At 43.7% G+C, this 26,539-nt stretch overlaps 2 protein-coding genes across 2 annotated transcripts; both read right to left on the bottom strand.

Moving 5' to 3' along the window:
* Positions 1-368: 368 nt before the first annotated feature.
* Positions 369-20,668, bottom strand: megf8 (multiple EGF-like-domains 8). The gene is made up of 44 exons (XM_080039907.1): positions 20,269-20,668; positions 19,357-19,537; positions 18,667-18,830; positions 18,366-18,575; positions 18,009-18,189; positions 17,654-17,742; positions 16,455-16,668; positions 16,171-16,354; positions 15,588-15,733; positions 15,388-15,498; positions 15,146-15,297; positions 14,932-15,033; positions 14,636-14,783; positions 14,107-14,270; positions 13,509-13,712; positions 12,937-13,134; positions 12,499-12,759; positions 12,262-12,380; positions 12,021-12,152; positions 11,619-11,732; positions 11,397-11,480; positions 10,774-11,013; positions 10,490-10,674; positions 10,156-10,369; positions 9,690-9,936; positions 9,459-9,591; positions 8,909-9,159; positions 8,553-8,663; positions 8,333-8,451; positions 7,961-8,198; positions 7,699-7,870; positions 7,370-7,533; positions 7,107-7,242; positions 6,783-7,014; positions 6,551-6,677; positions 6,241-6,451; positions 5,873-6,087; positions 5,577-5,772; positions 4,838-5,006; positions 4,509-4,701; positions 4,243-4,416; positions 3,991-4,121; positions 3,757-3,889; positions 369-3,538 (listed from the first exon to the last, which is right to left on the bottom strand). Exons 1-44 carry the CDS (start codon positions 20,290-20,292, stop codon positions 2,039-2,041), a joined length of 8,673 nt encoding a protein of 2,890 aa, XP_079896033.1. The 5' UTR covers positions 20,293-20,668; the 3' UTR covers positions 369-2,038.
* A 654-nt stretch (positions 20,669-21,322) lies between these two features.
* Positions 21,323-26,539, bottom strand: trim35-28 (tripartite motif containing 35-28). Its single transcript, XM_080039703.1, has 6 exons — positions 25,909-26,539; positions 25,386-25,481; positions 24,963-25,193; positions 24,354-24,376; positions 24,024-24,142; positions 21,323-22,753 (listed from the first exon to the last, which is right to left on the bottom strand). Exons 1-6 carry the CDS (start codon positions 26,323-26,325, stop codon positions 22,218-22,220), a joined length of 1,422 nt encoding a protein of 473 aa, XP_079895829.1. The 5' UTR covers positions 26,326-26,539; the 3' UTR covers positions 21,323-22,217.

Here is a 26,539-nt window from a genome sequence, read left to right as displayed (position 1 = left end):
ATACTTTTGCAGATGTGTTTAGACTCCCAGAGAAGAAATGGACAAGGCCATATCACTATCTGCATTGTCACAGACAGAGAGGAAAATGGAAAGCATGTCTGTTGTACACTGACAATGAATAAGGAGACCTAAAATTGTCTGTGTATTGGACTGCATCTTCTTAAAAAATAAAAAAAAACTGTTTTATCTGTATCAGTAGCTGTGTATCTGAATCTTATGGCAGTGGGGGCGGGACCTGATAAGCCCTTGGCTTCTTCTGCCACCCTTCGGACGATAACACAAAGTAATATGTGTGAATATGCAAAGAGAAAATTGTGTATTGTGTGTAATTGTCCGGAAGAATAATAATTGTACAAAACACGCTCACATTCACGTTCCACAGACTTTATTTCAGTCGACTCAAGACAGAGAATCTTAGCGCAATCTTCTGTTCGACACTGTTCCCTTCTTTGAAAACAAGACAAAAAAGTTATGTACAAAAATAAGGTATGTTGAAAAGAAAAACATCCACAACAATACACATCAAAAACAAACAAACAATAACAGTATTAATGCTTATTTGTGGAGGGCAGCTATAAATAGTGAAAGTATTCATTTGAGCTTTAGTTTTCATTAACTATGCTTTGAGTATTCAGTTCATGAAAAAAACCTCTTGCGAGTTTGTTCATTTGATAAGAAGCCAGTAGCACCATTCTGAGTTCATCATGACACTGTGTGCCTGTCTGAGGCTGGACGACATCCACTCGTAGTGTTTCACATGAATAATGGGGCACATTGCCTCCATGCAGTGCAACAAAGGAAAACAAAGAGAAAACAAATAAAATACTAACGTCAACACCAACCAGTGAACAAGTTATTCAGTCTCATTGCAAATAAAAAAAAATGCTGTCAAATCTTGTGAAAATCTCTCACCAGGAGAACTTCCCATAGTATACTTCCATACTGTTATTTTTATTTCACATCCAAATGTTAATCAAATGGTAGCTATCATTGGCTAATACAATCGTCTAAGCAGACAAGTTGCCTAAAAAAAGCAGTCCAGCGAAACTAGCCAAACACTAAACATACATTTCATGACAACAAAATGTAATCAATTGTTGTCGAGTTGGACGAGTTCTGTTTTGTGACAGGAAATGAAAACTAATGTGGACAACATCATTATTATTATTTTTTTCTTCTTCTTCTTTTAAAAAAAACAATGCATGAAACAAAATGTAACATATGTTATGGTTATTTTGCACTCCAGGAGCTGCAACACACATTTCCATCAACACAAGTATTTGGTGTAAGCCAGTTGACTCACAGACAAGGCAAGAAGTGAAGGCAGATGAGCAGACAAAGAAATAACAATGTAACAGAATAAGTGAATGAATATGCAAAGACATACTCAGGAGTCTGTTCAACATAAACATGTAACTTTGAAGCCTGCCATATAATGAGTTACGATTGTAAATCACTCATATTGACCATGATATAAAAGAAACCATCTCACAAGCAACTTTGACTTTTTTTTCCTGCGCTAAACTGACAATCAAAATGTTACACATTATACAGAACCAATTTAAGTCTTTTGTTCTCAATGGCAATGTTGATTGTCACTTTTTTGGGGTATAAAGCACATGTTGGTTCCAAAGGGAGCGGATGAATTTTTTAAAACATCTGTTGGACAATGAGAACTTAACAACCAACCAGCTTTGGTCTTTGTACAAGACTGACCATCGAGTGTGTGCTCATACCTCTTTAGTGATCACAGACAAGATGCAACATTGTTTTGTTGATACGTATAGCAGTTGTAGTGCATTCTAGAGACAGCTGGCTTGGTCATGTGAAGCACTGAAAGTTACAGTATAGCAATACATAATACAATAAAAGACACTTAATAATTCATTATACAGTGTATGTACAACTCTGTTCAAAATGCTTTCTTTTGGACTTTGACTTTCGTTTTTTTTCAAAAACTGTATTTATTGTCAAACACTTTACAGATTTCTCCAATCTCTTTTTTCCCCTGCCCTCTTTAATTTATATCTCTATTTCCCTACATAGCCATAGTGGTCAGGTGCTGATGCCCTAGCAGGCCCTTGCGCCCTCCTCCAGCCCCTGGGTGCCCCCCTGCATTGCCATGGCCACAGTATTCTTGCAGGTTCTGACGCAAAGTAACCAGAGCAGAGCCCAGACAGGCACGATTTGGAGCCAAGACACCTCCAGGCAGCTGGAAGAGGACGGTGGCCACTCCGGCCATGCCGTCATCCGTGGGCTCTAGGGTGATGGGCCCTACCTTAAAGGAGGAATAGGAAAAGCCCATGAGCTGAGAGAGGAAGGGGTCGGAGCGGCAAAAGTGCTGGTAGCCGCTGTACGTGGATGGGTGGTGATGGTGTGAGGCCGGGGTGCCAGCTGTGGTGCTGGCATAGTGGTGGGTGTTTAAGTAGTGCAGCGGAAGGTGCTGGCCACCGTTGCCCCCTCCACCCAGAGTGAGGTGATGATGGTGGTGGGCTGTGGGTCCGGAGCCCGGGTCATGTTTGTAGGAGACAGCTCCTGCTCTGCCCCTCTGGCCCACCACCACTCCTCCTAACTTGCTTGTGCGGGCGTGAGCAAGCGATATAGTGCTGCCTCCCACTCCTCCACCGGCTGAGGGCAGGTATATGAGCTGAGGCTCCTCCGGCTCAAGGTATATGGTCAGTTTAGCGAAGGGCCTGGACGCCATTTTAGTCATCTCCTGTATGTGGCGACGCTGCTCCCGGCGGAAGTCCAGGAACTGCTTTACCTTCCATAGGAGGACGCAGACGGACAGGAACAGGAAAAAGCAAGAGAAGAAAACTGAGAAGAAAACAAAAAGATCGATGTGGGCTTGGTCCTGTCTCAGGAACAGCAGGCCCTGCGACTCTCCCTGTTTCTCATCGGTTCCCACACCTCTGAGAGCGATGTAGAAGCGGCTGGATTTCAGGGAGTGCACTTCGTGGGGAAAGGTGATGACCACACGATCCCGCACGCTGCGGACAATCAGCACAGTCTGTGGTTTCCACACAGTGATGTAGGTGATCAGTCCTTCGCCTCGTTCTTCCCTGATTTCTCTCTCTGCCCCTGGGGCTTTTGCCTGCAGCTGCAGTGGGTTTTGCGAGAGCAGGGGTCCTCCAACACTGGATGAGGCATTGGCAAACACTTTTATAGGGGACGGAGGTGAATCCTTATCCGCACCAGTCGTTGTGCCCCGAGTCGCTGATTCGTCCTCAATCTTGATGATGTGAATCCCTGTGTACCGGTTCACATCGACAATGAAGGTGTCATGAGAGTTGGACACGTACACCTCCACCTCACCAAAGGTAACATCAATGGTGACCCGGATGTCAACATTGGTAAACTTTGGCTGTGCAGCGAAAAACACTGTGCGCCCCTTGGGAAGGTTGCGAATGGTGGGATCGTGGAAACAGTTGGTCTGGGATGTGGGATCGAAGCAGCACTCGGTGTCCACGTTGAACTGACGGTAGCACTGGCGCCCATTCACAGGTGTGCCATTGAAAGAGTCTTTGCACTTGGCACACTGAATAGAAGAGCACAACAAATACAATTTGAGCAAGTATTGTTCAGTACAAGATCACAGTTAGTTCCTCTATTTTAACTATTGTTTTTATAAATGCAGAGAAATAAAATCCTAGGATATATTGCGACACAGGCCACCATACTGGTTTGGAAAGATATGCTGTCAACACTTTTGGAAAGGGAGAACTTTATGTGAAATGACCCTTTGTATATGCATACCTGTTGTCTGTAGCAGTCTTTCCTGTCACTCTGAGGGCTGCTGAGACAGGAGGAGGTCTCTGTGTTGTTTTGGCAGGGGCAACCAGTGCCATCGTGTTCATTGCACGTGTCTGCATGGCCGTTGCACTGACACCTGCAATTAAAAGGAGAAATCACTAAAACGGAGCGCTTTTAAAACATTAATATACTTGTAAAAAGGATATACATACTGAATGAAATTGTGTAATTACTCACTTATCACATTTCCCCTGCAGCAGGAAGAAGCCACCGAGGCAGCTCTCGCACTTGTCCCCCACGCTGTTGTTCTGGCAATTCACACACACAGCGCTCTCTTCTGTGGGACCCTCAGACACCCAGTTCTGAATCTAATAACGGGACAGAGATGGACCCCTGAATGAGTTAGAACACAGATTGTGCCCAAGGATACAAGTAGTCGCACATTACAGGTGTATTTGTGTTTACATCATCAGGAGAACAGACACTTACGCTGTTGGTCGGGTCCAGAGGGAAGATCTGTGGGCTCTCAAGGGCCTTCTTATGTTCATCTCGGGATAAACACACAGCACTGTTTCCCCTGCAAAACTCCCGACATGGACGACAAGTGCCACCGCCTTTTGCAGAGCCCACAAACAGAGGCTTACACTTTTCACAGTGCTTACCCTGAAAAATGGGGGAAGTAAAAATCATCACATGAGGACATGGAAAACTGTGTTCACAACATATGAACCTGTTTTTTTCCTATAAGCACTTACTATGGTGTTATTATGGCACTCAAGGCAAACATCTGGTTTGCTAACGCCAGCGCAGTTGCTGTGTTTGTTGCAGCTGCACTGGGAGGAACAGTTCTCCCCCACAAACCCAAAGTGACACTGGCAAATTCCTGGAGACACGCATGTCCCGTTCACGCAGCCTTGCGCACACACTGGCTCACACTGACCAGAAACACTGTACAGGTGAAAAACAAGAAGAGGAGATATGGGTAAACCTGTACAGTTGATTACTATAAAAAAGACAGTATTTTTTTATGAACTATCCTTGTGTATTCCATTCCTACGGCATATATGCTGACTCCTGATCCTACCTGCTGAGTATGTAACCATGTTTGCAGGTGCAGTGGTATCCCTGGGGAAGGTTGTGGCAGTCCTGGGTGCTGTTGCAGTGGTGATGGTCGTTGGCACACTCATCCTCCTCTGGACAGTGAAGGAAGGACCAGCTGCTGTTTCTCAGGGGGCAAACGCCCTCACTCACACCTGGGAGACAAGAATGGATAAGGTGAATGATTAAAGGGATGAGAAAAGCATACATTTTGATGTATTAAAGCCACTGGAAACCTGGTCTAAAATAGTAGAAATCAATCTCAAAAAGCTTTTACAATAATCTGATTGAAAATAAATGTTCATATTAACAGCTTTCTTATAGTTAGGCACGTTTGACAGGACTGTGGGGGCTTGGCTGTATCATTGGTCTCCATGGCAACAGTCATTGTTTTTATAGAACGTTTAGGCAGAAACCTGCTGTGATTGGTTCCAAATACTTATTGTGTAATAAGAACCAGAGCATAGCCCGCCTCATCTAAACCAAAATTCTGTAAATTTGTTCAAACTTTAATGACAATATCTTTCATTTGGATTGATAAATATGCCTAGGTCTTTTTCAGATACTTACTATCATGCAACTAACTCCTAAAAGTACATACAGTAGTTAGAAGGATTTTGTGGATTTGGGTTTACAGGGGCTTTAAGTGAAAAATGTAACACTGAACTGGTTGCACCCTAAAATACCCAGCCTTTTCATCTTTATCAACTGACGATATTTCTCACCATCAAGGCCTCCTTGCAGGCAGCGTCCAGCACCATTGCCCCCCCGTGTAGCACACCAGCCACACTGAGGCCTGCCAATGCACTGGGAGCACTGGGTGAGCTGGGAGCACTGGGGAGAGCAAGAGTCGCCCCCAGAGAGCAGGCGTCCACACTGACCCGCCTCACATCGCAGGGGCACAAAAGACGGGCTCATGCACTAGAGAGGAAGGGGGCAGAGAGATTAGCTACGGCATGATTATGAACATGCTTTTGTTAAACTCAAAATATTCGGCAAAGCTCAAGCGGGGCATTCTTACCTGCTGCAGAGCCATGCTCCACACACAGTGCTGCCAACCACCATCCGAACCTCTGGAGCCCAGACAGAGGCTGCAGTTATGGAGACTGTGGCAGGGTGGAGGGCATGGCAGAGGGGGAGAAGACTCCACCTGCATGGGGGAAACGTTGAGCAGGGCGTAGCTGAAACACGTCCAGTCGTAGGTGGGGTTGACACTCAGGATGCGCCTCGTCTCACCTGGAAAAATCACAACACATAAAAACTCAGCTTTTTATTTGAGCTGCACAATTATTTCCAACATAATAATTTATAACAGAATCACCATTTATGTTACATGGACATATATTTTCAGCTAAAGACTGGAAGAAATAAAGACACTATTGCCAGAACCTGTGCGCTTGAATTGGCGAGTCCACATGCATTTTCCAGAAGCAGTACACTTGGGACAGTCAGAGGCCTCACAGCTGGTCTCGGTACAGTTGCTGGACAGGAAGATCTCTCTCTGGTTGATCCGACAGTCATGCTCAGACGTGCAGCTGACAGAGCTGCTGATACAGGCGCCCTCTGGACAGTTTGTGCACCACTTGCACTGTAGAGCAGGCTAGACAATTTTGGTAAAAAAAAAACTGATTTTAGATGACAGGGAATAGTGGTCCCTTTTTGAGCTAGTGACTGCATTAGAATAGGGGTATTCTATTACCTGTGATGGACTGGAGAATGTTTTAGGGTGTCGGGCAAGGCATTCACTGCAGGTCTTAAGTCTGCGACACTGGTCTGGCTGACGAGGGGTCGGGGAACAGGGAGACTGGCCAGTGAGGCAGCCCATTCTGATGTAGAGGGAGGGGATGCATTTTATTAAGCAGCTGCACAACACGTCCAAGCTCAAGAACAGAGTGTTATTTATTTAGAGTTGCTTTCATCCAATGCTTTACCTCTCAGCAGTGTCTGAAGAGGCACAGGTTCCCCTACACCAGACACAGCTGCCCGTGGTGGTGTTGCAGGCCTCCGGTGTGGGCAGCAGGGCACAGGGGTCAGAGGGCACGGACAGGGTCAGGAGTCGGCCCAACGTGACACCATTGAAGCCACCGGACAGAAAGAAACGGCCAGCACAGCTCGTCATGGCAAGAGACACTGAACGATTAACTGGATCTCCAACAGCTGAGACTGAAGGAGAGAGAGATGAAAAGTGGTTAGGTTATGGTGAGTTAGGATTTGACCATCATTTATTCTACAGAAAGACATTACATGACAGTCACCTGGTGTTATCCAGTTGTTACAGTTGATCTGGTACAGAGACACTGAGTTACTGTAGTCTTCTGCCTCTGTCCTCCCCCCAACAATGACCATTGTGTCTTTGATCAGGGCTGCGGCGTGGAAGAAACGGGACAGGGGCTGCGAAGCAATGAGATGATACAGCAAGAATAGATAAATTATCTTTATGCAGTGCACTGAGAGAAGATTATGCCTGGCTTGTCTAATCTGTAAGGAAGACAGAGACTAGATGAGGTTGGCCTTTTACCTTATTACCCTGTGAGGGGACCAGCAGAGACCAGGTGAGGTTGGGGTAGTACAGACTGTAGAGCTCGCCCGAGGGCTCCACCGTCTCCACGTGAAAGCGGAAGCCTCCGAAGACATAGATGGCATCAGTCTGCTCATGGTAGATTGCTGAGTGGCCATATAAACCTATAAAGGAAAAAAATAATGTAATACTGAATTTCTCCATGGGGCACATAAATACATAAACTATTTATTTTTACTTATATAAGTGATGCATCAGTCAATATATTTTTGACCAAATGAAAACTGCAGTATGTTACCATGGAATACAAAAACAAAAAGGCCTAAAACCTGTAGGTGGAGTGCCAATGTGGGGGGAAATGGTCCAGTTTCCAGAAAGAGGGCTGAACTCCAGTAGATGGTGGTTGAAGCCGTTATCTGGAGAGTAACCTCCAATCAACAGCACAGAGGAGTCTCGGCGTACGGTTAACGTGTGGCCCGCCAACGGGGGCAGCATTGAGCTCTGTCAGAAGTGGAAGAAAATTAGCAAGAAGTACAAAATAAAACAACACAGGTTGTTCAGATGTATTTACACAATACATCTAATCCTAACCTCGTGTTCTCTCCAGACTAAACTGCTGAGATTGAGACTCCAGGTATCCGCAGCAACACCGTTTTGAGTGACACCGCCCACCACCAACATGAAGTTGTGACTGGCTGCGTGGCTTCCAGAGCCAGACTCGTGACCAGTCAGGAGCGCAGAGGCGTGGCGATAGCGAGGCCTAGGAGTCGAGCCTTCTTCAACAGAGCTCGTCAACATCTGGGTCCAACGGTGCTCTGAGACTGAATATCTAATCAAAGCAGGGAAAATATGCATTATTATGCACATATAGACAGCACACATATACATACAACATAACAACGCCTTAGAAGGTTTCATGACATTAATACGGCTCAGAAGAGAGAAGGATAACATGCCCCATACCTGTAGACATTTCCCAGAATGCCCTCTGCCAGAGAGAGTCCTCCATACATCCAGAGGTTTCCCTGAGGCCCAGATACCAGAGAGTGGCCCATCCTGTGGAGGAACCTATGGGCTTGGTTCTGTGGAGAAACAGTGAATAAAGATGTGTGTTTGAGTGTGCTATGGTGTTATATTCATAAAGGTTGTTTATAATATTGTTTGTGTTATGTCCTGCCCGTACCACTGTCAGTTGTGTGTCCAGCAGTGTCTCCCAGATCAGGCTGTTGGGGTCTCGAGGAACAGAGCAGTCTGAGCCAGCCCAGCTGTCCGAGCACACGCACACTCCCAGAGACTGAAACAAACAAAAATATGATAAATAGCTTACATCTTAGATATTTAGGGAAATGTGTTTACTCGTTTCTTGAAAAACTGGCAAAATGGCTGGGTAACATTATGTCATTTTCCAGCTGATGATTATAACTAAAGAGTAGATTCTTTCAAATATTTAAATTATTAATGTATTACCACTTCTAGTCCTAGAAATAAATAAATAAAACCATGAGTAAAATCCTTAATGTAAATAGTCACAGCTCCTACCATATTACAAGCGCCTCTTCCTTCTGCTATTCCACAATCGTGAGGGCACAGGGGCCGGTCGCAGTGGGGTCCACCATATCCCTGAGGGCACTGACAGAGACCCCCTTGGCACTGGGCTTCACCTGGACACACAGGGGATCCCTCTTCACCCTCATCAGAGCTCTGGTGACACCGCCGCACCCAGAAAGATGCATTGAAGCCTTGTGGTTTGTTTGACGAGACGTTGGCCTCAAAGTAGACTGAGATCACACCTGGTGGAAGAAGACAAAATGCAATATATTAAGGTGATATTACTTTACTCACTTTAACTTGATTACAACAAATGATCAGATTAGGGTAAGAGTTTTTATAACACGTTTCAATGGTTAACAGTTAATGGACTTCTTCAATGCCTTGAGGTTACATCATTTGCTAGGTAATTAATAGTGAATGTGTTAAGTAGGGTGTGTGGTAGCCCCCAAGTACCACTTTAGTACCATGATAGTTGCTCAACTTTTACAGTGCTTCTTCAGACAATATGTTTAAACTGATTGAATGTAAAGGTGGATACCTGAGGTGGCCTCCACAGTGATTGGCTGAGTTCTTGTGGTGCCACAAAATGCCCCGATAAGGTTGTGATCTGAATGTACAACTCCATTGCTCAGGAAACGAGGAAGGCCATCAAACACATAGACAAAGGAGCTCTGCAAGACAAAAAAAAAACAGGGATTGTACAGAGACAGTTATACAGAGAGAAATACTGACAATGTTTGTGATTATAACCAGCTGAATTTATACTTACTTTACAATGTGTGTGGGAGTCTGGGAGTAGAGTGAGGGCTACAGGGGGACACAGCTGTCTGGGCAGACAAGGCGCCAGGTTTTCGGTCACAGAAAGGACCCACAGGCAATGAGAAAGTCCCCCTCTCCCTGCTGTGCCACTTCGCCATCCCAAAGAAGATGAGAGAGGCATGGCAGAGGAGGAGGTGGAGGTAGATGAGAGAAGCACAGAGCGGCCCTGGCACTGGCGGTAGCAGGTGCCATTGTTCCTGATGAAAAGAGAAAGATATCGGGAAAGACAGGTCATGATTAAAAGATATGAAAATACAAAAATCTACCCAAGACCAACCATTTACAATGTTTTGACACTTTTTACTTTTATCAATATCGTATCGGTATCCACACTGCTTGAATTCAAATTTCAATCAATTAAGATACAAGAGTGTGCAGTACACCTAAGGTACAGTATGTGGTTAGGATCTCCTTACCTGGGGTCTCCGTAGTAACCAGACAGGCAGGACTCACAGTGTGGCCCCTGAGTGTTGTGGGTGCAGTAGCACTGGCCTGTCTGGTTGTGACAGTATCCTTGGAGTGGGTCACCATGGCCGTTACACTCACATTGCACACAGCCACCACCAGTAGCAAGGGCAGAACCAAAGCTACCTGGACGGCAGTGCTCACAGTGGGGACCTGTAGTCCAATCTGAAAGACAAAGGAAGAACATCTCAACAAATGCAGTTCTGTTTTGTAAATGGTATAAGTCTGCCTTATAAATTGACCTGGTTCAGTATGAGTTAAATAAGGCATGTATAAAGGTCTCACCTTGACATTCGTCACAAATCCCTGGTGCAGTTATACAGGTGGAATGGAAGTTGCAGCCACAGTCTACATCACATTCAACACCACTGAGAACCAGAGTGGCAGGGTCAGACGTCCAGCCAAGGGAACATTCACACTCAAACCTTGGGCTGCCACTGCATTGGCCCTCGCGACACTCATTGTAGCACCTGCGAGAAGAGGGAAAATAATGGACCCATCAAAACCTATAATTTTCCAGATCTACAATAGCAGTCCAGACCAACACATTTTTAGGAAAAGACTCTCACGTCTGGTTGCAGTGAAGTGTGCCATCCCCTGTGTATCCTCTCTCACAGTGGCACTCATAGGAGGTGGGAGTGTTGATGCAGGTTGCGAAGGGGTGACAGTTGTGGAGACCCAGCCTGCATTCCTCTACATCGGGGCAGGTGGGGTAGGACCAGATGGCATCTTGCTCTCCGTCTTCCAAGTGTTCCAGCTCCAGCTCCATTTCTAGGGGTCGAGGCGGTGCCGAAGTCTGAGGCTCGGGACTTAAGAAACAAAGAACACTTTACTTATAGTCTAAATGGATATACAACTGATAATGTTGAAAGAATAGGGTTCCATTGAATAAATAGAAAAGTATATGTATCCATTAGTCTCTCAAAATTGTACTCAAGGAAAAAAATTACTTCTAACTACTAATTATACTCAATGTTTAATGCATTTTGTCCCTATATTATCTTGGAATAATTGTATTGAGAACCAAGTTAAAAGACAACTTCCCCCTCTAAAAGGAGTGGACCAAGAGAAATAAATTTATCTGAGAAACACTATCTACAATATATAAAGTATAAAAGTAACCATATAACAAAACCCCTTATCTTATGAGTAAAGTAATCAAGTCATGAAAGTGGAATAAGAGATATCTTACTTTGCAGCCCGTGCTTCAGCCACAGCCACACTGCAGTTATACAGCAAGGGGTCGTCCATTCCTCCCCAGTCTCCCCTCAAACATCTGGAAAGATGGGTGGAAGACATGGAATAAATCGCATCAAAAACAATGCATATTAAAATAGCAGCAATTTGAAAATAAGAATAATTATTTAACAATTATCATGCAGCAGGCAAAATGGTTGATGTTTGCCATACTTACTTTCCAATGGTGGGATTGTTGTAGTCACCACACCAGCCACACTGGAATGTCCGCAGGCAGTCTGTGCATGTGTTTAATGCTGAACATTGCTTACACTGGGGAACCGAATGAACACTGACGGGTAACAGAATAAAGAATGAGAATATTAGGTTCTTGGTCTAAGGATCATTTCAACTCACTGACTGGCAAAATCTAACTAATTGCACTCACAAAACTTAGCCAGTTCTTCAGTTCTAGTTTTTGTTTAAGCAATGTCAGTATATTACTGTATGTGATCAAGCTGAATTCAACAAAACTACAAGGAAAGCAGGTAACAGTATATGAAACTGCAAATAGTTATTATATCTATCAACTGAGCTGAAAAACAAGATGAAAAAAGTTGAAAAAATGTCCTTGTTTTACCTGTCGTACCAGTCCCTGCACTCTCCATAGGGGTATTTTGTGAGGTAGGCAGCAAAATAGAAGCAGGCCTGGGCTGACTCACACCATGCACACTGGCTGGAGTTAGAGAGGCACTCACCACACGTCTTTCTCCTTTGCAAGACAAAGAGATAACAAAGGAGGTGGAGGAAAATAAAGGTGAATTGTATTTTATTTTTGAAATATTTTATGATCTGCGCAAATTTATAGTTTTTTAACTCACTGGTTGCAGACTTTAGGACAGCCCCTTGGGTCACGTATGGATCCATCTAATCGTCCTCGTCGACTGCACTGGTAGTCGCCTTTCTTACTGGAGTTTATCTGCCACTCACAATAAGGGTCCTGCAGACCAAAGTTAGCTTTGCATGAGTCAGGGATAAAGCAGCTCCAAATTAAGCTACATAAGACCTGAAGCATAGCGACACTATGTAAATATGTTGAGGTGTTCTCTGTGATGTACCTGAGTACAAGCAGAGCAGTCTCTGTACTCTTCACACAAGGTGCAGTGCTGCGGTGCCAACAGCAGATGGCGTTGAACTTCTCCCTTGCCTTCACTATTCTCTCCCTCAGGACAGAGCTCCAGGCCGGGGTTGTCTCGCAGCAGGCAGCGGGACAACGACGGGCACCAGCCACAAGACTGGTCAGACAGACAGGCCAGACACGACATGTAACCAGAGCAGGAACCAGAGCGGTAAGGCTCCAAGAACAGGAAGGAGATCTCCTACAAGGAGAGGGATTTGTGGGAAAAAGAGGACATGAGGTAAGAGAGTTATTTAAACTCATAGTGCAAAAAAGTGCAAAAGAAAATGACATAAATTTTGTGTAGGCCTACTGCTTATTCAGGTTAAACTTCTTTGATTTTGTATAGAAGTGCAGGTTTAACTGTGCCTGTACTCACACTCCCTCCAGGCAGTGTTCTGTTCCAGATCAGGGCCATCTCACTGGTCTGTCCTGAGCCAGAGTTGTTGAGGTAGCCCTCAGCCTGAACAAGGTAATGGTTGCCCCTGGTCAAATTAGAGAACAGTTTACTCCCATCGGCGCGAGCTAGCAGCTTCAACTCCTTCTCCTGCTGGGCTGCCCAACGACCCACCACCTCCTGCTCAGATAGTCGACAGATGCAAAGAGAGTTAGAGCAAAGTAAAACGTGGAGAAGAGGTAAGCAAACCTTGTTTTAATTAAATTAGCACACCAAAAATGTGCACAATATAATATTCCATAATAAAAGGCAGGGAGCTTGAAAGTACACCATCACAATCCATTACACTATTGCACAAGTATAATAAAGTATAAACTATTGTTTAATTCTGTATGACTCCAACCAGTATGTTTAGGGGAAAATGATATGAAAAAATAACGATAATAAATGTAAACATAAAAACTAACCCTGTCAATTATTTCCAATTTAAGATATGTTTTAAAATCATTTATTGAATTTTTATTTTAAAAGTGTTGATGTGCTTTTTTCCTCACCAGTTGGCTATTGTTGGGCCCTGACGCCATTCGAGCCTCAAAGTGGAGCCTCTGGATGCGAGCCCACATGGAGACAGTCTCGGCGGGAGGGGATGCAGGTGGAGGGGCCCCCCACAACGGGTGGACGAAGCCCCTGAACTGAAGGGCTACGTCCATCTCTGTGGTTGGGCTAAGGATGATGGTGGTGCTGCGGAGGATGGACACCTGGCGAAGGGGTGAGGAAGATGGAGGATGGTGGAGGATGGATGGAAGTGGAAACACATCAACAGAAGCACTATTCTCTACAAACTGCTCCACAAGTTGGACAAACTATTTGAAAGAAGGAATCTTCTCTATGTGAGAATTTAAAAAAAGAAACAGTGAAAAAAGAAAAGAAAAAAAGAGAAGTGAACATTGGAGTCAAGAGGTTGAAAAACCTATAGCACAAGGTAGAAATAAACAATAAAATGGAAACAATCAAAGTATTCAAGTAGGAGAACAACAGTAGAGTCAAAGCGAACCTTGGAGGAAGGGAGGAAGGACAAATATAAGCAGAGAAGGGAAGTAGTTGTACAACCAAAACTAGTAAGAGTTAGCACTTGGGATTTGGACTCTGTACCTTGTCAGGCTGGGAGTCATTGCGGGGGTGCTGGAAGGTGAGCAGGTGCAGTCCCGGGACATAGTTCTCGGTGCGACAGGAGTGGAGGGAGGTTAGGAAAAGGGTACGCTCCCCCCACCAGCCGTACGCCCCTGAGATCTGGTCCACACGGCACGCACTTCGCTCTGTGAGACCGAGAGGGAGAGGTCAGCACACACAAAGAACACATCTGACCTCTTCAAAAATCGATCATTTAAGAAAAAATTAAGTGTGTACTACTGTTCTGACATTAGCCTGATCTGTGACTCTTGTTTGACGTGTGTTCAAAAAGAGTAGAACGACATGACCTCACTGCGCCTAAGGGATGCATGTGATTGGTCGGAGTAGCCTGTCCAATCTCAGGGCTGGGTGTACTCAAGTCACTCTACCCTGTCATTGAAACGCCCAACATGAGTCCAGTCCCTCCCATGTCAAGTCCCAACATCTCATCTTATCTCAGGCTTAGCCCTTCTCTTCTGCCCTCCTTCCTCCCTCCCTCCCTGGGTCTCACCTGAAACTGGTAGGCAGGACTCATTCTGAACACACCAGCCAAACTCTCCAGGGGCACGGGCCAGATTGGCCGGAGTGCCGCTGAAGACCAGACAAGACTGGCAATCAGAGAGGAAGCGAGCCAGACCCAGGCAACCAGTACTGCCACACTGTGAAACACAAAACAGGAGTACAAAATGACAACGATAATCTTTCATGTTATTATTATCTATATATTCATTCTTACACAACAAAGTGAACAAATGGTAGGTGTCTCACAAAGTGGGCATAGACATAACAACACAAAGGAAGTGTTACCGGATTAGTGGGCTGGTACTCTCGACAGCGGCCTTCACACCAGCTGCACTCTGGGTTCTTGAGGCACATACTTTCGTCTAACGCCTCAGCACAAACAGCATCCTGGTAACGAAACACAGAAGACACATATATTTTTACAATCATTTAGTTATCACTAGTTGATCTACTTCAACACTTTTTACCTCTTGTTTTTTTTTTTTACACTTCCACTTACCCTATCACCCTGATCGCTACTGACAAACAGTGGAACTTTGTATGCCACCAGGTCTCCACGGGCAACACCACTGTAACCCCCAGCTACCAGCAGCACTCGTCCCTCCATCACAGCAGCAACATGCGAGTAACGCCCCCTCACAGCATCCCCACCTTAGAAAAATGAAAGTAGTACAGTAATGAAAGTAACAACCACATCAAGAAACTATTTGTAAATGAAAACTGGACTATGTGTGAACTCACTGAGTGCCCATCTCTCCCCGGCAGACACCCATTGGTGACAGCCCAGATGGTAAAAGAAGATCTCTTCATCATAGCACTTCTCCTCTTGGTAGTGAATATGCACATTCCCTCCTGGTAGATGAAGGCAGGAAAAAAAAATCAATTAATATACACAGGACTACACTGATTGGCTTTTGACTGCTATGTTTCTCAATGCTCACCGTAGACCACCATGTAGTTTCCAATGACAGTGGCAGAGTGGAAAGCTCTCTCTCTTGGCCCAGTTGCTGGAAAACGGGAACGGAAGGATGTCCAAAACCGCCGGTCCACATGGAACACGTCTGTGTTGTTCACCCTCACACTAAACCTTTGAAAAAATATACAGCAGTGTAATTTTAGTATCTATAAAGATGTTGTCAATTTTAATTTACCTGTTTGGTTATTCTTAATAAATGTTCTTTGGCAACCACTTTATGATAATTTTTTTTTAAATCCACTATTTTTACCTTTTGTGGAGAGTCTTAGTTAAGCTTTTCAACGAAAACATCAACTTTTCTTTATACAGTATATAATCTAATGGGACATATAGTGATCAATTCACTCTGTGTACAGGAATACAAATATATACAGTATAACATCTGCTACACAAAGAAAATGTATCCTCTTTCTCATTGTCCATCACCAATAGAAAAGTGTGTACAAGATGTTAAAACACCAGTTACAGTCCATGTTTCATCTTACTCTTCCTACTGGCTTTGTGTGTAATAACGCATGCAGAATGCACGTGGACAAGAGAATGCGTACCTGGCAGTGGTAGGCTTGTGGCCTCCATAGACCAACAGTGTCCTGGATGGGCTGTGGAACACCATGGAGTGACCAGCGGTGGCCGGGGGCTTCCCACCGGTGGGCTGAACCGCCTCCCACCGTCCAGAGCCATGCAGGCCGAACCGATACAGACTAGAGGAAAACATATCCTCCTCAGTGCGACCTATGAAATAAGGAGAGAAAGAGGAAAGATGATGATTAAGTATGATTTATTTCGGGATACATATGCAATCCAAATGCAGACAACATAAAGTGAAACACACCTCCAAATACATAGAGATAATTGTCTACTACAGCGGAAGCGTGATTGGCCAGTTTAGGAGCACCCTGTGAACTTGAAAAGCCCAGCTGTTGCCAGTCATCGTTGAGTGCCCGGTACATCCAGACATCACTTGCCAGGGAGCCGTTGGCTAGCTCTCCTCCAAAGATAACCATATTTCCCATCCACTCTACTGCTGTGTGGGAGTGACGAGCCACCTGATAACATGGGAGAGGCAAACAGTGCAGGTAGGATGTAAAGGAAAAGGATATGTGGAATAATACATGGGAGCATTCGTATTCATATTAACTATGTTTACATGTGTATACACAAAACAGGTAATTGGGAGAAAACAGGAGAGAACATTTATATGCACTATAATAACCTACATTTATGCACTTGGTGAGTGATCAGAGGACCACCCTAGGGAAATGTTTTGCTAGGGTATCTGCACTGACAACACAGTGAGAGAACAGTCTCTATGAAAACAATGTGCATTTATATCTGAATCCTACAATTGATCTACTGTTCAGATGGAATTTACTTGCACCACTTAGTTGCTAGAACTAAGTGTGTTTCCTTTCGTCCTGATAGAGCCATATTCTATGTTAGTTTACAACCTATTTTATTTCAATTATTATATTAAATTAATTCCTATTTTATTTAAGGGATGTTTATGTTTTATTCTTATTTATTTAAATATTAGATTTACGTTGGATTAATCGGAGGTATAGCCTAATTAGAGGCAGCCGGCATAGAGTGGGTTGGGTCACCAAGCAGCCAGGTTAAGAACGAGGAAATGAGCCATTGACAGGGTGGTACAGGGGGAATCGAGACTGCTTTAAACCTCATGCTCACACTCACTTAGCTCATGCTCAATAAGCTGAATGAAATGTTCTGTGATAAGAAAGAAAATAAATCATCTGAAACGAGAAGCAAGACTCTTGAGTATAATTGAACAGAGTGTGCGAGTCCAGCGAGCGATCCCCTGTACGGTGAAAAGTTTAAAACTAAGGTTAAAAACTGGCCACGACACGTCCCTTATCCTAATTAAGAAAACCAGCTTTCTCATTCACGTGACGTTTAAACTGCAGAAGGCTGATGGTAAAAGCGGGTCACTGGCGTACATGGCAACACTGTATATGAGATTCAAGAGCAGCAGGGAGTAAAAACTTTGTGCGTGTGTGTCTGCAAACCACTTACAGGAGAGTGACCATAAGACCTGCTTTCCCATTGGTTGGATGTGAAGTTATATTTGATGAGGTCACCAAGAGCACTGTTCAGGTCAAACCCTGGGGGGGATAATAAACCATCAAATTTGATTTCAATAATCATCAAAAACAAAACACAACAGATACTATAGACAGGTACAAGTGAAATAAGGGGCCGCAGATAGACAATAATATTTAAGTTGGTTAGAATCTAACCCTTAAAATTGGAGTTGGTTGATAAACACTTTTACAAATTACAATTTAATAAATTAGCAAAAGAATAAAGGACCATTGTATTTAAAACTAAATGTTGAATGATTAGTGGAAAATCATAAATTCACTCTCACCGCCAAACAAGTACATTGCTCCAGTGGAGGACAGGTACACGCCAGCAGAGCCGGTCCTTGGAGGTGTGTAGGGGTGTTCCTCACTCACCCTCCACCATTGCCCTGCCCCGCTGTCATCATGGAGACCGAGCTGGCAGCTGTGACCCAGGAAGCCTGGGTTACACAGACAGCGCTCCCCTTTCTGAGGCAAAGAAAAATGGACGATACAAATGGTTATAGACCATAACCAATGTTTCAGTTGGATTCACAACTGACAGACATACTGTATCTAAAGCTTATTCAGGAAAAAAGGTTACCCTTTGGCTGAAGACTGTTTGCTCTGTGTGTTCATTAAACCTTCGCCCTCCCCACTCTTACCTTATCACACTGGCCATTCACAGAACAGGCCTGGGAGCACAAAGGGGTTGTACAAGCTGCTCCTCCCCAACCCTGATGGCATTGGCACTTGAATGTAGTGGAATCACAGCGACCGTGGCCGCCACAGGCGCCAGGGCACATAGAAAAGGTGTAGGTTGCATTGAAGCCCAGGAGGTTGTAATTAGCGTCGCTGAAGAGATGAAGCAACATCTGGAACATGGAAGTTCAGTCAGACACAAAGTAGACGTGTGCCATAGTTAAAATGCTTCAGAGCTTTCTTCATTATGTCTTATTTAGTTACCTTGCCAGACTTGGCTTCAATTGGCTGGGGCAGAGTGTTGCCGCTGAGACTGGCAAGGAGAGGGCTCTGGTACGAGTCCCCATCGTACACAAACAGGTAATCATAGGTGCACTCGGTGTCCATAAAGGTGAAATTTAAGACAATGCGGTGACTGTTGCTGGGAGCTGAAAGATATAAAAGAGATTGAAAATATAAATATGATTCACAATGATTGACAGTCTTATTGTCTGTAAGTTACTTGTTTCTAGGGCTGCAAGATATTGGGAAAACATGCAATATCATTGTTGAATAGTGGGATGACTATATCTGTAATAACAAACGTAGATATACAGTAGTAATGCTTTCTGCTTTGAGTTCACTGCCAACATAGACCCAAGACATTTAGTAGTTGCATATTATTAGCGGATCAGTTTAGTCTGACCCAGTTGTTGAGTTGGATGGCCTTCATGACTTTTGCATCGTTGTCTGTAGTGATAGGCTACACAAAGTAGGGCTTCATCTTATTGGCCAAATATATTGACAGATTGCATGGCAGATGGAAAAGGCTGTAATTTATTGCAGTACAAGCAGTATTTGCCATACTTATACTATAAACATTTGCACTAACAATAAGATATTATGTAGCCCTACTTGTTTTATCGTCAACTTTCCTGTGCACAACACAATATTAAATCAATAAGCTCTTCAAACCTTTGATGAGCCATTCACAGTTCCCGTTGACAGAGTAGTTGCCTGGCCCATCAGTGACATAGCCTGGTGGTCCTCTCAACACCTGCCTGTGGCCCTTGCAGTCCCCTGCCTGGCACACAGGAGACAGCAGAACCACCAGGACGAAGGAGACAGGGAGGAGGGAGGCCATCACTGGCACTGCCTGAATGACAGTAAAACAAGAGGAGAACAACAATAATTTGGGATGGATCCTACTAGGCAAATCTTTACCAAATATATGCAGCAGCTACTGCACCAAAATGTGGTCGAACTTCTCAAATTTTAGTTGGATCAAGAACTTGATCTACAGCCAGGACAACTATGCCAGCAGGATGTAGAAGAATATTTCTATGGAAATCCGAAAGTGAAAACCATTTCGTGTGGGACTTGCAGTCCCCTGTATGTTTGCACGATCCAATTTAGCTAAATGATAGCTCTGCAAAATTCCAGTTTATGTTTGCATGAAGTACCATTTAAGCTGCAAAGCATCATTTATATGCACTTTATATATATATCCATTTCATACATGTGGCCAAATTTAACAATGCTTCAGGCAGCCTAAAAAAAAATACTGATTATGGAAATGCTAACTACTGTTAGCCTGATGTACAGTAAGAAACGTCAGCAGTGTACCAGTGACACAAACATAAAAGTAACATTACACGCAGCAGGGTTTCACATATTGTTAAAGATACAATGTAATAACGATACACCAGCATATTGTTTATAACGTCCAACTAACTAAAGGGTGAACCAACTCGGTCACACCATCAACAAGGGGCTCTGCGCAGGCTATCACAACAAAGCTAACGTGAAGGGTTGCTAAGCTAAGCGAGTACCATTAACAGCCAGAGGCCGTTAGCTGACCACTTTGTATAAACTAATCTTACTCACCGTTTCCCGTCTCTTTGGCCCCATGGTAATTTACATTTTCGGCGACTCGTTAATGCTAGCTACCACATGAGCTAACTTGTCGTCAGTGAGTGTTCAAGACTGACAGCCAGCTAAAACAGCTAATAGCTCTTGGTCAGGAATCACCGCAAAGGACAGCCCTGACTGCGGCTAGCTTGTTCGCTAGCGTTAGCAGCTCAGCCAAATCCAGATGCGCAATCTTCAGTGGCTTCAAAATGCACCAAGATAAGTATCTCTCGGGTTGTTCATTTGGTAAATTATGTAATTAGTCTCTAGAAACGTGACCACTACAGCAGAAGGAAAAGCTGTCAGCTAACAGCGAAACATTTTAACTGTATCGAGCCAATGTCTGCGGTCCATCTTGGGGACAGATGCCCGTTGTTTTGGTGTTTATGGCTGGCTAGCAGTAACCGGTGGTTGCCAACACAAAAGACAGCGCTGCGAGTGGCCTGTCCCATTACTGACACCTAGTGGAGATGGGAAGCAACGTTTAAACATCTGGAAACTGTAGGCTTCATTGCATGCATTCATCCAGTCCGTCCACCTCTGCCGAATAATGCATCCACCCTGGAGGTATTTGAATAAAACGGTGTTGCCAGCTCCTGGTATGCTTTGATTGCAAGACAGTGTCAATTCCATACATGTAAGTATTTTTGGCTGAAAAAAATTGGGATTCATATGTCACACTGCAGTCCTTAGTCAACTTCTGGCAAATCATTTGACCTCATTTCTGGAGGTCTTCAAATAAAATGGTTTAATAATTTTTTTTTTGGCTTACAGGTGGATGCATTATTTAGGCACACCTTACTCAAACTCTTCCTAAAAGTATAGATTGACTCAATATACTTTTGGTAGCTTTTACATGTACATTGTTATACCATTTGCAATGCAATGCAATATAATCATGTGTCAAGGATGAAAATAAAATATCTGAAATGTTCAGCATTTCCTTTAATTTTAACTAGCTAATAATAGTTGTATGTGGTTCCAATTGAAGAAACAAAACAGGTTTGATTTTAACATTTTATTGAGTGATCATGTGGAGAGATCAGATTCAGAACAGCAGCTGTAGTAAGTTTGTCATTGTGTCCTGCTCTGGTCCTGCTGAGCAAGACTACTTCTTGGCTACACTTTGTGTAGTGAGTTATTATGATTATTGGCAACCTAAAACAATTATCACAAAACCACCAAACAGGCACGGTTCAGTAAAAGTATACTATTTGAGCATAATCAACAAAAGTTAAATCAAATAAAAATAAAAAAGCATTATTTTGATTCCTGGTACAAATAAAGAAGAAATAACTGCCTTCATTACCGCCCCCAAATGTTAGTTAAGCAAGCAACTAAAGTTATTGCATTCACACTCAATATTTATACAATTTTATTTGCTTTCATGTTGCTAAGGCACATCTAAAAAAGATTTGGTTTGTATTCATTTCTGCTGACCCTGGGGGAGAGTAAGTCACGCTTTAGTCACATCCATTTAAATTTTTTGCATTTCCTGTCAGAACGCAGAAAGCCATTTCTACTTACAAACGTAGGCTTCATGCAGCTGCAAAGCTTTTAATCTCCTACAATACAAGTCATGTTATATTTCTGACAGACTGTTATGACATTTATTTTATTCTCACATTCATCTGTGGCGACAAATCTTAAAAGTCAGTCTCATCATAACTATCTTTTCTGTTTTTTGTGAAGCTTTAAATGAATGTTGTGATCTTTAAGTCATTCCATTTCACTATATTCACTTTTAATATGTTTATCTCTATAGTCGAAGCCAATTTTACTATGTTTCATCTCTCATTGGCAGATTGAAATGATTAATTTGATGTCTTGTCGAGTTTATCTTGATTTTAAAAGGTTTCTTATTTAATAAAAGATCATGTATTATCAATCCTACAACATTCATCCCTCTGCAGTATAGTGGCCCATCATGAGGTGTGTACAGCTATCTTTCCTGGAGCTAATGTCATTGGCGTCGCTTGGAGCCCAGGACCAAATATAGGAAACACCTTATCATCGAACTTGTGCGTCAAAGTAACCAGGTGCTTTGCCGTCCCCCCATCCCAAAATGACACCTCTCCCTTTTCTAGATTTAGCTTGATGCGGATCCTTTCGGGACGCTGCTCCACCTGCAACTCAGTACGCTCGGGGGTTGAGGCAGTGAGAACCCCTTTGCTCAGACATAGGGCCCACACACCGCGGCTTGTGGAGACTGTGAACTTCTTTTTACGGGCCACAGACTCCGTGCACACTCCCACAATCCACTTGGGGTTGTCGCCCACGAAGACATCCCATCGGTGTTTCCCAAAGTAGTAACCTTCAGCGCCCAGGACAAAGACGCAGGGATCAAAGCGCTCCGGGTTGTCAGGTTGGGTCAGCCGCTCCTCGCTCTCCTTCACACTGGTCAGGTCGGCACTCAAGGACAGCCAGGGGGAGGCTGCGTTCGGGTTCAACACCACAGGATCTGCATGCAGGAAGAGACCAGACAAGACGCAGTTATGTTACATCACTAGCATTGGTTGAATATAAAAGAACATTGATGGCTGCGGAACACAGCCTGAACTAAACAGGCAGAACCTGGGTCCAACCTCAAAAGGTGGTCTCGGTCGGGATTATACTGAACCTTGGTTCGGTTGGTGCCCAGTGTGAGAATGTTTTTGGATAGTATCGGACCAATTACAGGAAGTCCTGGCTAGAGGAGAAATGAAACGCTGATGGCCGAACTGAAGGAGCGGGGGCAGGGTTGCTGACAGGAGATGGGCGAGTTTAAAAATAAATCAATGTATGTAACTGTAATCAAAGCGGGAGGTGTGCGTTGTCTGGGCGGCTGCCTGAACTATACAGTGCTGCGGGAAATTAATCTAATTATACATTTCATCATTCATTCAAACTGATGAAGGCTTTATCACCAAATAGAAACGCATCAGACGTCAGAGGCAAGACCATCTACAAACCAATCAATGTCCAGAATAGAGGGGGGTCAGCCAGCATAAGTATTCAACACATTATGTAGGTATTTCATGGAAAGTTCTTTAGTGTGCTGGAAAAACTGCAATGTGAAACCAAACATAAGCAGTCAAATCCATAGTGGATGAAAAAAAAAATCTTGGTGCGGACTTGAAGGTCTGAAACACCCTAAATTGTTACAAGAAACTTTTCAATCAGTGACTACGTTTACATGCACAGCATTATATATAGATATTAACCCGGTTAAGGTCATATTCTGACTAAGACTATGAGTATCACCATACAGTTTCTGCTAACCTTAATCAGAATAAGGTCATATTCAGAGTAAGCCATAATCAGATTAAGACATCTTAATCACATTATTGTGGCATGTATACACCTTAATCGGAATAAATATTCAGAGTTTTTGCTGCATTTTTCAAAATTTGCCACAGTTTGTTACCCATGCCCTGGTTTATGGCTGTTAAACTATAGTGAAAAAACAAGCAACAAGTCTTCTTGAAAGAAGCTGTGTCAGTTTTGGCTTACAAAACAATGCAAGGAAAACATACGCCAGATATCATGATGCTTCTGCCACAGAATTTTATAGACAGAATATTCAGAATATGCTGATTGACATGTTAACAGGAATAGCCCTGTAGCTGCTGAACATGTAAACACCTTATTTGGAATAACGTCTTAACCGGAATATGCTGTGCATGTTAAACTAACTCCCAGTCCTCATAACCACAGGCTAATCCTCACTTCTCACAGTGTAATTAACTCACAAAATTTTACGTCGTCCTGCATTTTCTTCCAGATTTTGTAGCCCAGAGAACCAACATGCTTGCCCGTATCCAAAAGACAGCCGTTAGAGAGGCAAGGGTCTTCACTAGTCCACTGGGCTCTGATGGCAAAGATGGCAATATGTGAGGTTGACATGAGATGTGTTAGTAGCAAGAACACAGCATGAACCTGGATAAGGCACATCTTCATCAGAGTGGAATAACCAAATTGTGTCTATATTTGCATATCTAGGGACATCTAGAAGTAAAGATTTGCAGAATTTATAGCACGACATATTTGTGATTACTACAGTGAGTTTTGGAGTTACTTACTGCCTTTTTATATTCTGGAAATTCTGAAACATAAAAGAGAGTAATTGAGGTTAGTTTTAAGGTGAAGTAAGCGATATATTTATGTTAATATACGTGTTAAATTGCTCTATATTCATACAGTGATCACGTATACAGTACACGCGTTTCATAACTCCGATCTCTCAGTCACCCGCTCTCCATGAAATCGGCAAATAAACTTTTCTGGGATCCCACAACTGATATCCCATCAAAAGAGAGAACGCTACCAACCGGCACGTCCCACTGCCGGAGCACGTGCAGAGCGACAGATGGGTGAATGTTTATGCGCCGACAATGGCGGAGCAGGTAAAAATCCTTTCCAATGTCTGTTTTGATGGTTTTTATCATATTTTATCGCACTTACGGATCTGAGATGATACTAGATAACTCGCTGCTTGAAGACCACAGTGCATTAATGTGGTGACGTAGGGACGAGAGAGGAAGTTAGCTAAAATAACCATTTTGCTTACAGCACCTTTAATGTAATTAACAAAAAAAATATATATATATATTTGAAGTGGATTAACTGTACAGAGCAAACAATGTTATTAGCAAATAATATAACCATGGGGCTGATTCGCCTTCTCTTACTCGAACGAGGGGGAGATCCTCGTTGCCCATCTCTTTCTTGACAGTCTCAATGAGCTCCTTCAAAGTGATGATGTCCTTGTTTGTTTTGGCAATCATCTCCAGTAAGGAGGAAATCTTCTGGTCCTCCTCATCCGCCAGTTCCTTCAGACGCTGAGCTTCCTGTTTGATGAGTGCCTCACGGAGCCTCTCAAACTCTGCCTTGATCTGCTTCTCCGCCTGCCCGGCTTGATACTGCATCAGGCAAGAGAAGAGACTTTATGCATAGTTCATAACATGTAGGCTACAAAATCAAATCTGTGCAGTGTGTGTGTGTGTGTGTGTGTGTGTGTGTGTATGTATGTATGTGTGTGTGTGTGTGTGTGTGTGTGTGTGTGTGTGTGTGTGTTGCTTGACGAACGCCCCAAGACTTGACAGTAACTTCACCTTGATGAATTCCACCGCGTTGCTGAGTTTATGGGTCATTTTCTTGTAGGAGTCCACTTTCTTTTCAAAAATCTGGACTTTGAAGCCCAGCTCTTTCTGCAGGGAGGGGTTGAAAAAGCAGAACAACAGGTTACCCAAAAGCAAACTGTTTAAATTAAATATCATTTAGCTGACAATTTTTTTATCCAAAGCACCTTCAAACCATGAAGGTACCAACCAAGATCAGTGAGAATCTTTTTTTTTTATTATTAGGCTACATAAGCCATGGTGAAGTCACCACAGATGTCTTGGATGTGGTGAATTTAGGAGAGAGCATGAGGCAGATGCCAGTGGATTATCTCTACAGTATTTTATTTATTTCCATCCAGTGTTCATTCTCCCTTCACTTCTGTATTCCTCTACAGTTCATGTATCGCCTCACTATAGAAACCTAATTTAAATTTTTTAAACTGAAATGTTCTTTTCTTGGAGACATATTATTGAGCAACAACACCCAGTTGATATGTGGCCTTGGCACTTTTACCTTACATATAGGCGCACCGTCTTTCAGAGACCACAGCCTGTGTGTGCTGTGTAGAGTGACACAGTCCACACACACAGGCTCCTCGTCCTTCTCACAGTAGAGCTCCAGCGGCTTCAGGTGCAGTTTGCACATGTCCTCGCTGACGGGCTTCGGCCGCCAGTTCGTCTGTTTTAGGAAGGTCTCGCAGGCGCTGCTGAGCGCGCGGTTGGCGATGTCCTGCCCTTCCTCAAACAGCTTTCTGCATAAGGGACACTTCTTATTTATCTGCAAACTTCTCTGCAGACACTCTCGACAGAAGCTGTGGGTACAGGGCAGCAGCACCGGGTCCCGGAAGATGCTCTGACACACGGGGCAGGTCAGCTCCTGCTTGAGGGCGCTCTGTTCTTCTGACATTTCTTCAGACATGTCTTCGTCCATGGCTTCACGGGCCGTTCCTGAGTTTACTTTCGTTATTGGGGAAACCGGCGGGATACAAACAGATAAATGCGCACTCACTCGGCTATATGTGGTGTCACGAGGCTTCACAGGTTGGCTAACTCCAAGAAAAAATGAAAATTATTTAGGTCGGGAAGAAACTTTACGATCAGATCACAAGCCCGCATCAAGTTTGTTCCTGTTTGTGTGCGCCATC

The sequence above is a fragment of the Ammodytes marinus genome (genome assembly GCF_949987685.1).
Source record: "Ammodytes marinus genome assembly, chromosome: 13".
Lineage (NCBI taxonomy): Eukaryota > Metazoa > Chordata > Actinopteri > Uranoscopiformes > Ammodytidae > Ammodytes > Ammodytes marinus.
The sequence above is the reverse complement of the archived record's forward strand: the minus strand, read 5'-3'. Positions and strand labels throughout refer to the sequence as shown.

Coding starts and splice junctions, on each gene's coding strand:
- megf8 (XM_080039907.1), bottom strand. CDS start 20,292: ATGGGGCCAAAGAGACGGGAAACG. Junction 11,733..12,020: donor TGCAGGGACTGGTACGACAG/GTAAAACAAGGA, acceptor GTTACCCGTCAG/TGTTCATTCGGTTCCCCAGT. Junction 4,417..4,508: donor AGTGCCATAATAACACCATA/GTAAGTGCTTAT, acceptor CCCATTTTTCAG/GGTAAGCACTGTGAAAAGTG.
- trim35-28 (XM_080039703.1), bottom strand. CDS start 26,325: ATGGACGAAGACATGTCTGAAGAAATGTCAGAAGAACAGAGCGCCCTC. Junction 24,377..24,962: donor AGGATCTCCCCCTCGTTCGA/GTAAGAGAAGGC, acceptor TTTATGTTTCAG/AATTTCCAGAATATAAAAAG. Junction 22,754..24,023: donor GCAGGACGACGTAAAATTTT/GTGAGTTAATTA, acceptor TCCTGCATGCAG/ATCCTGTGGTGTTGAACCCG.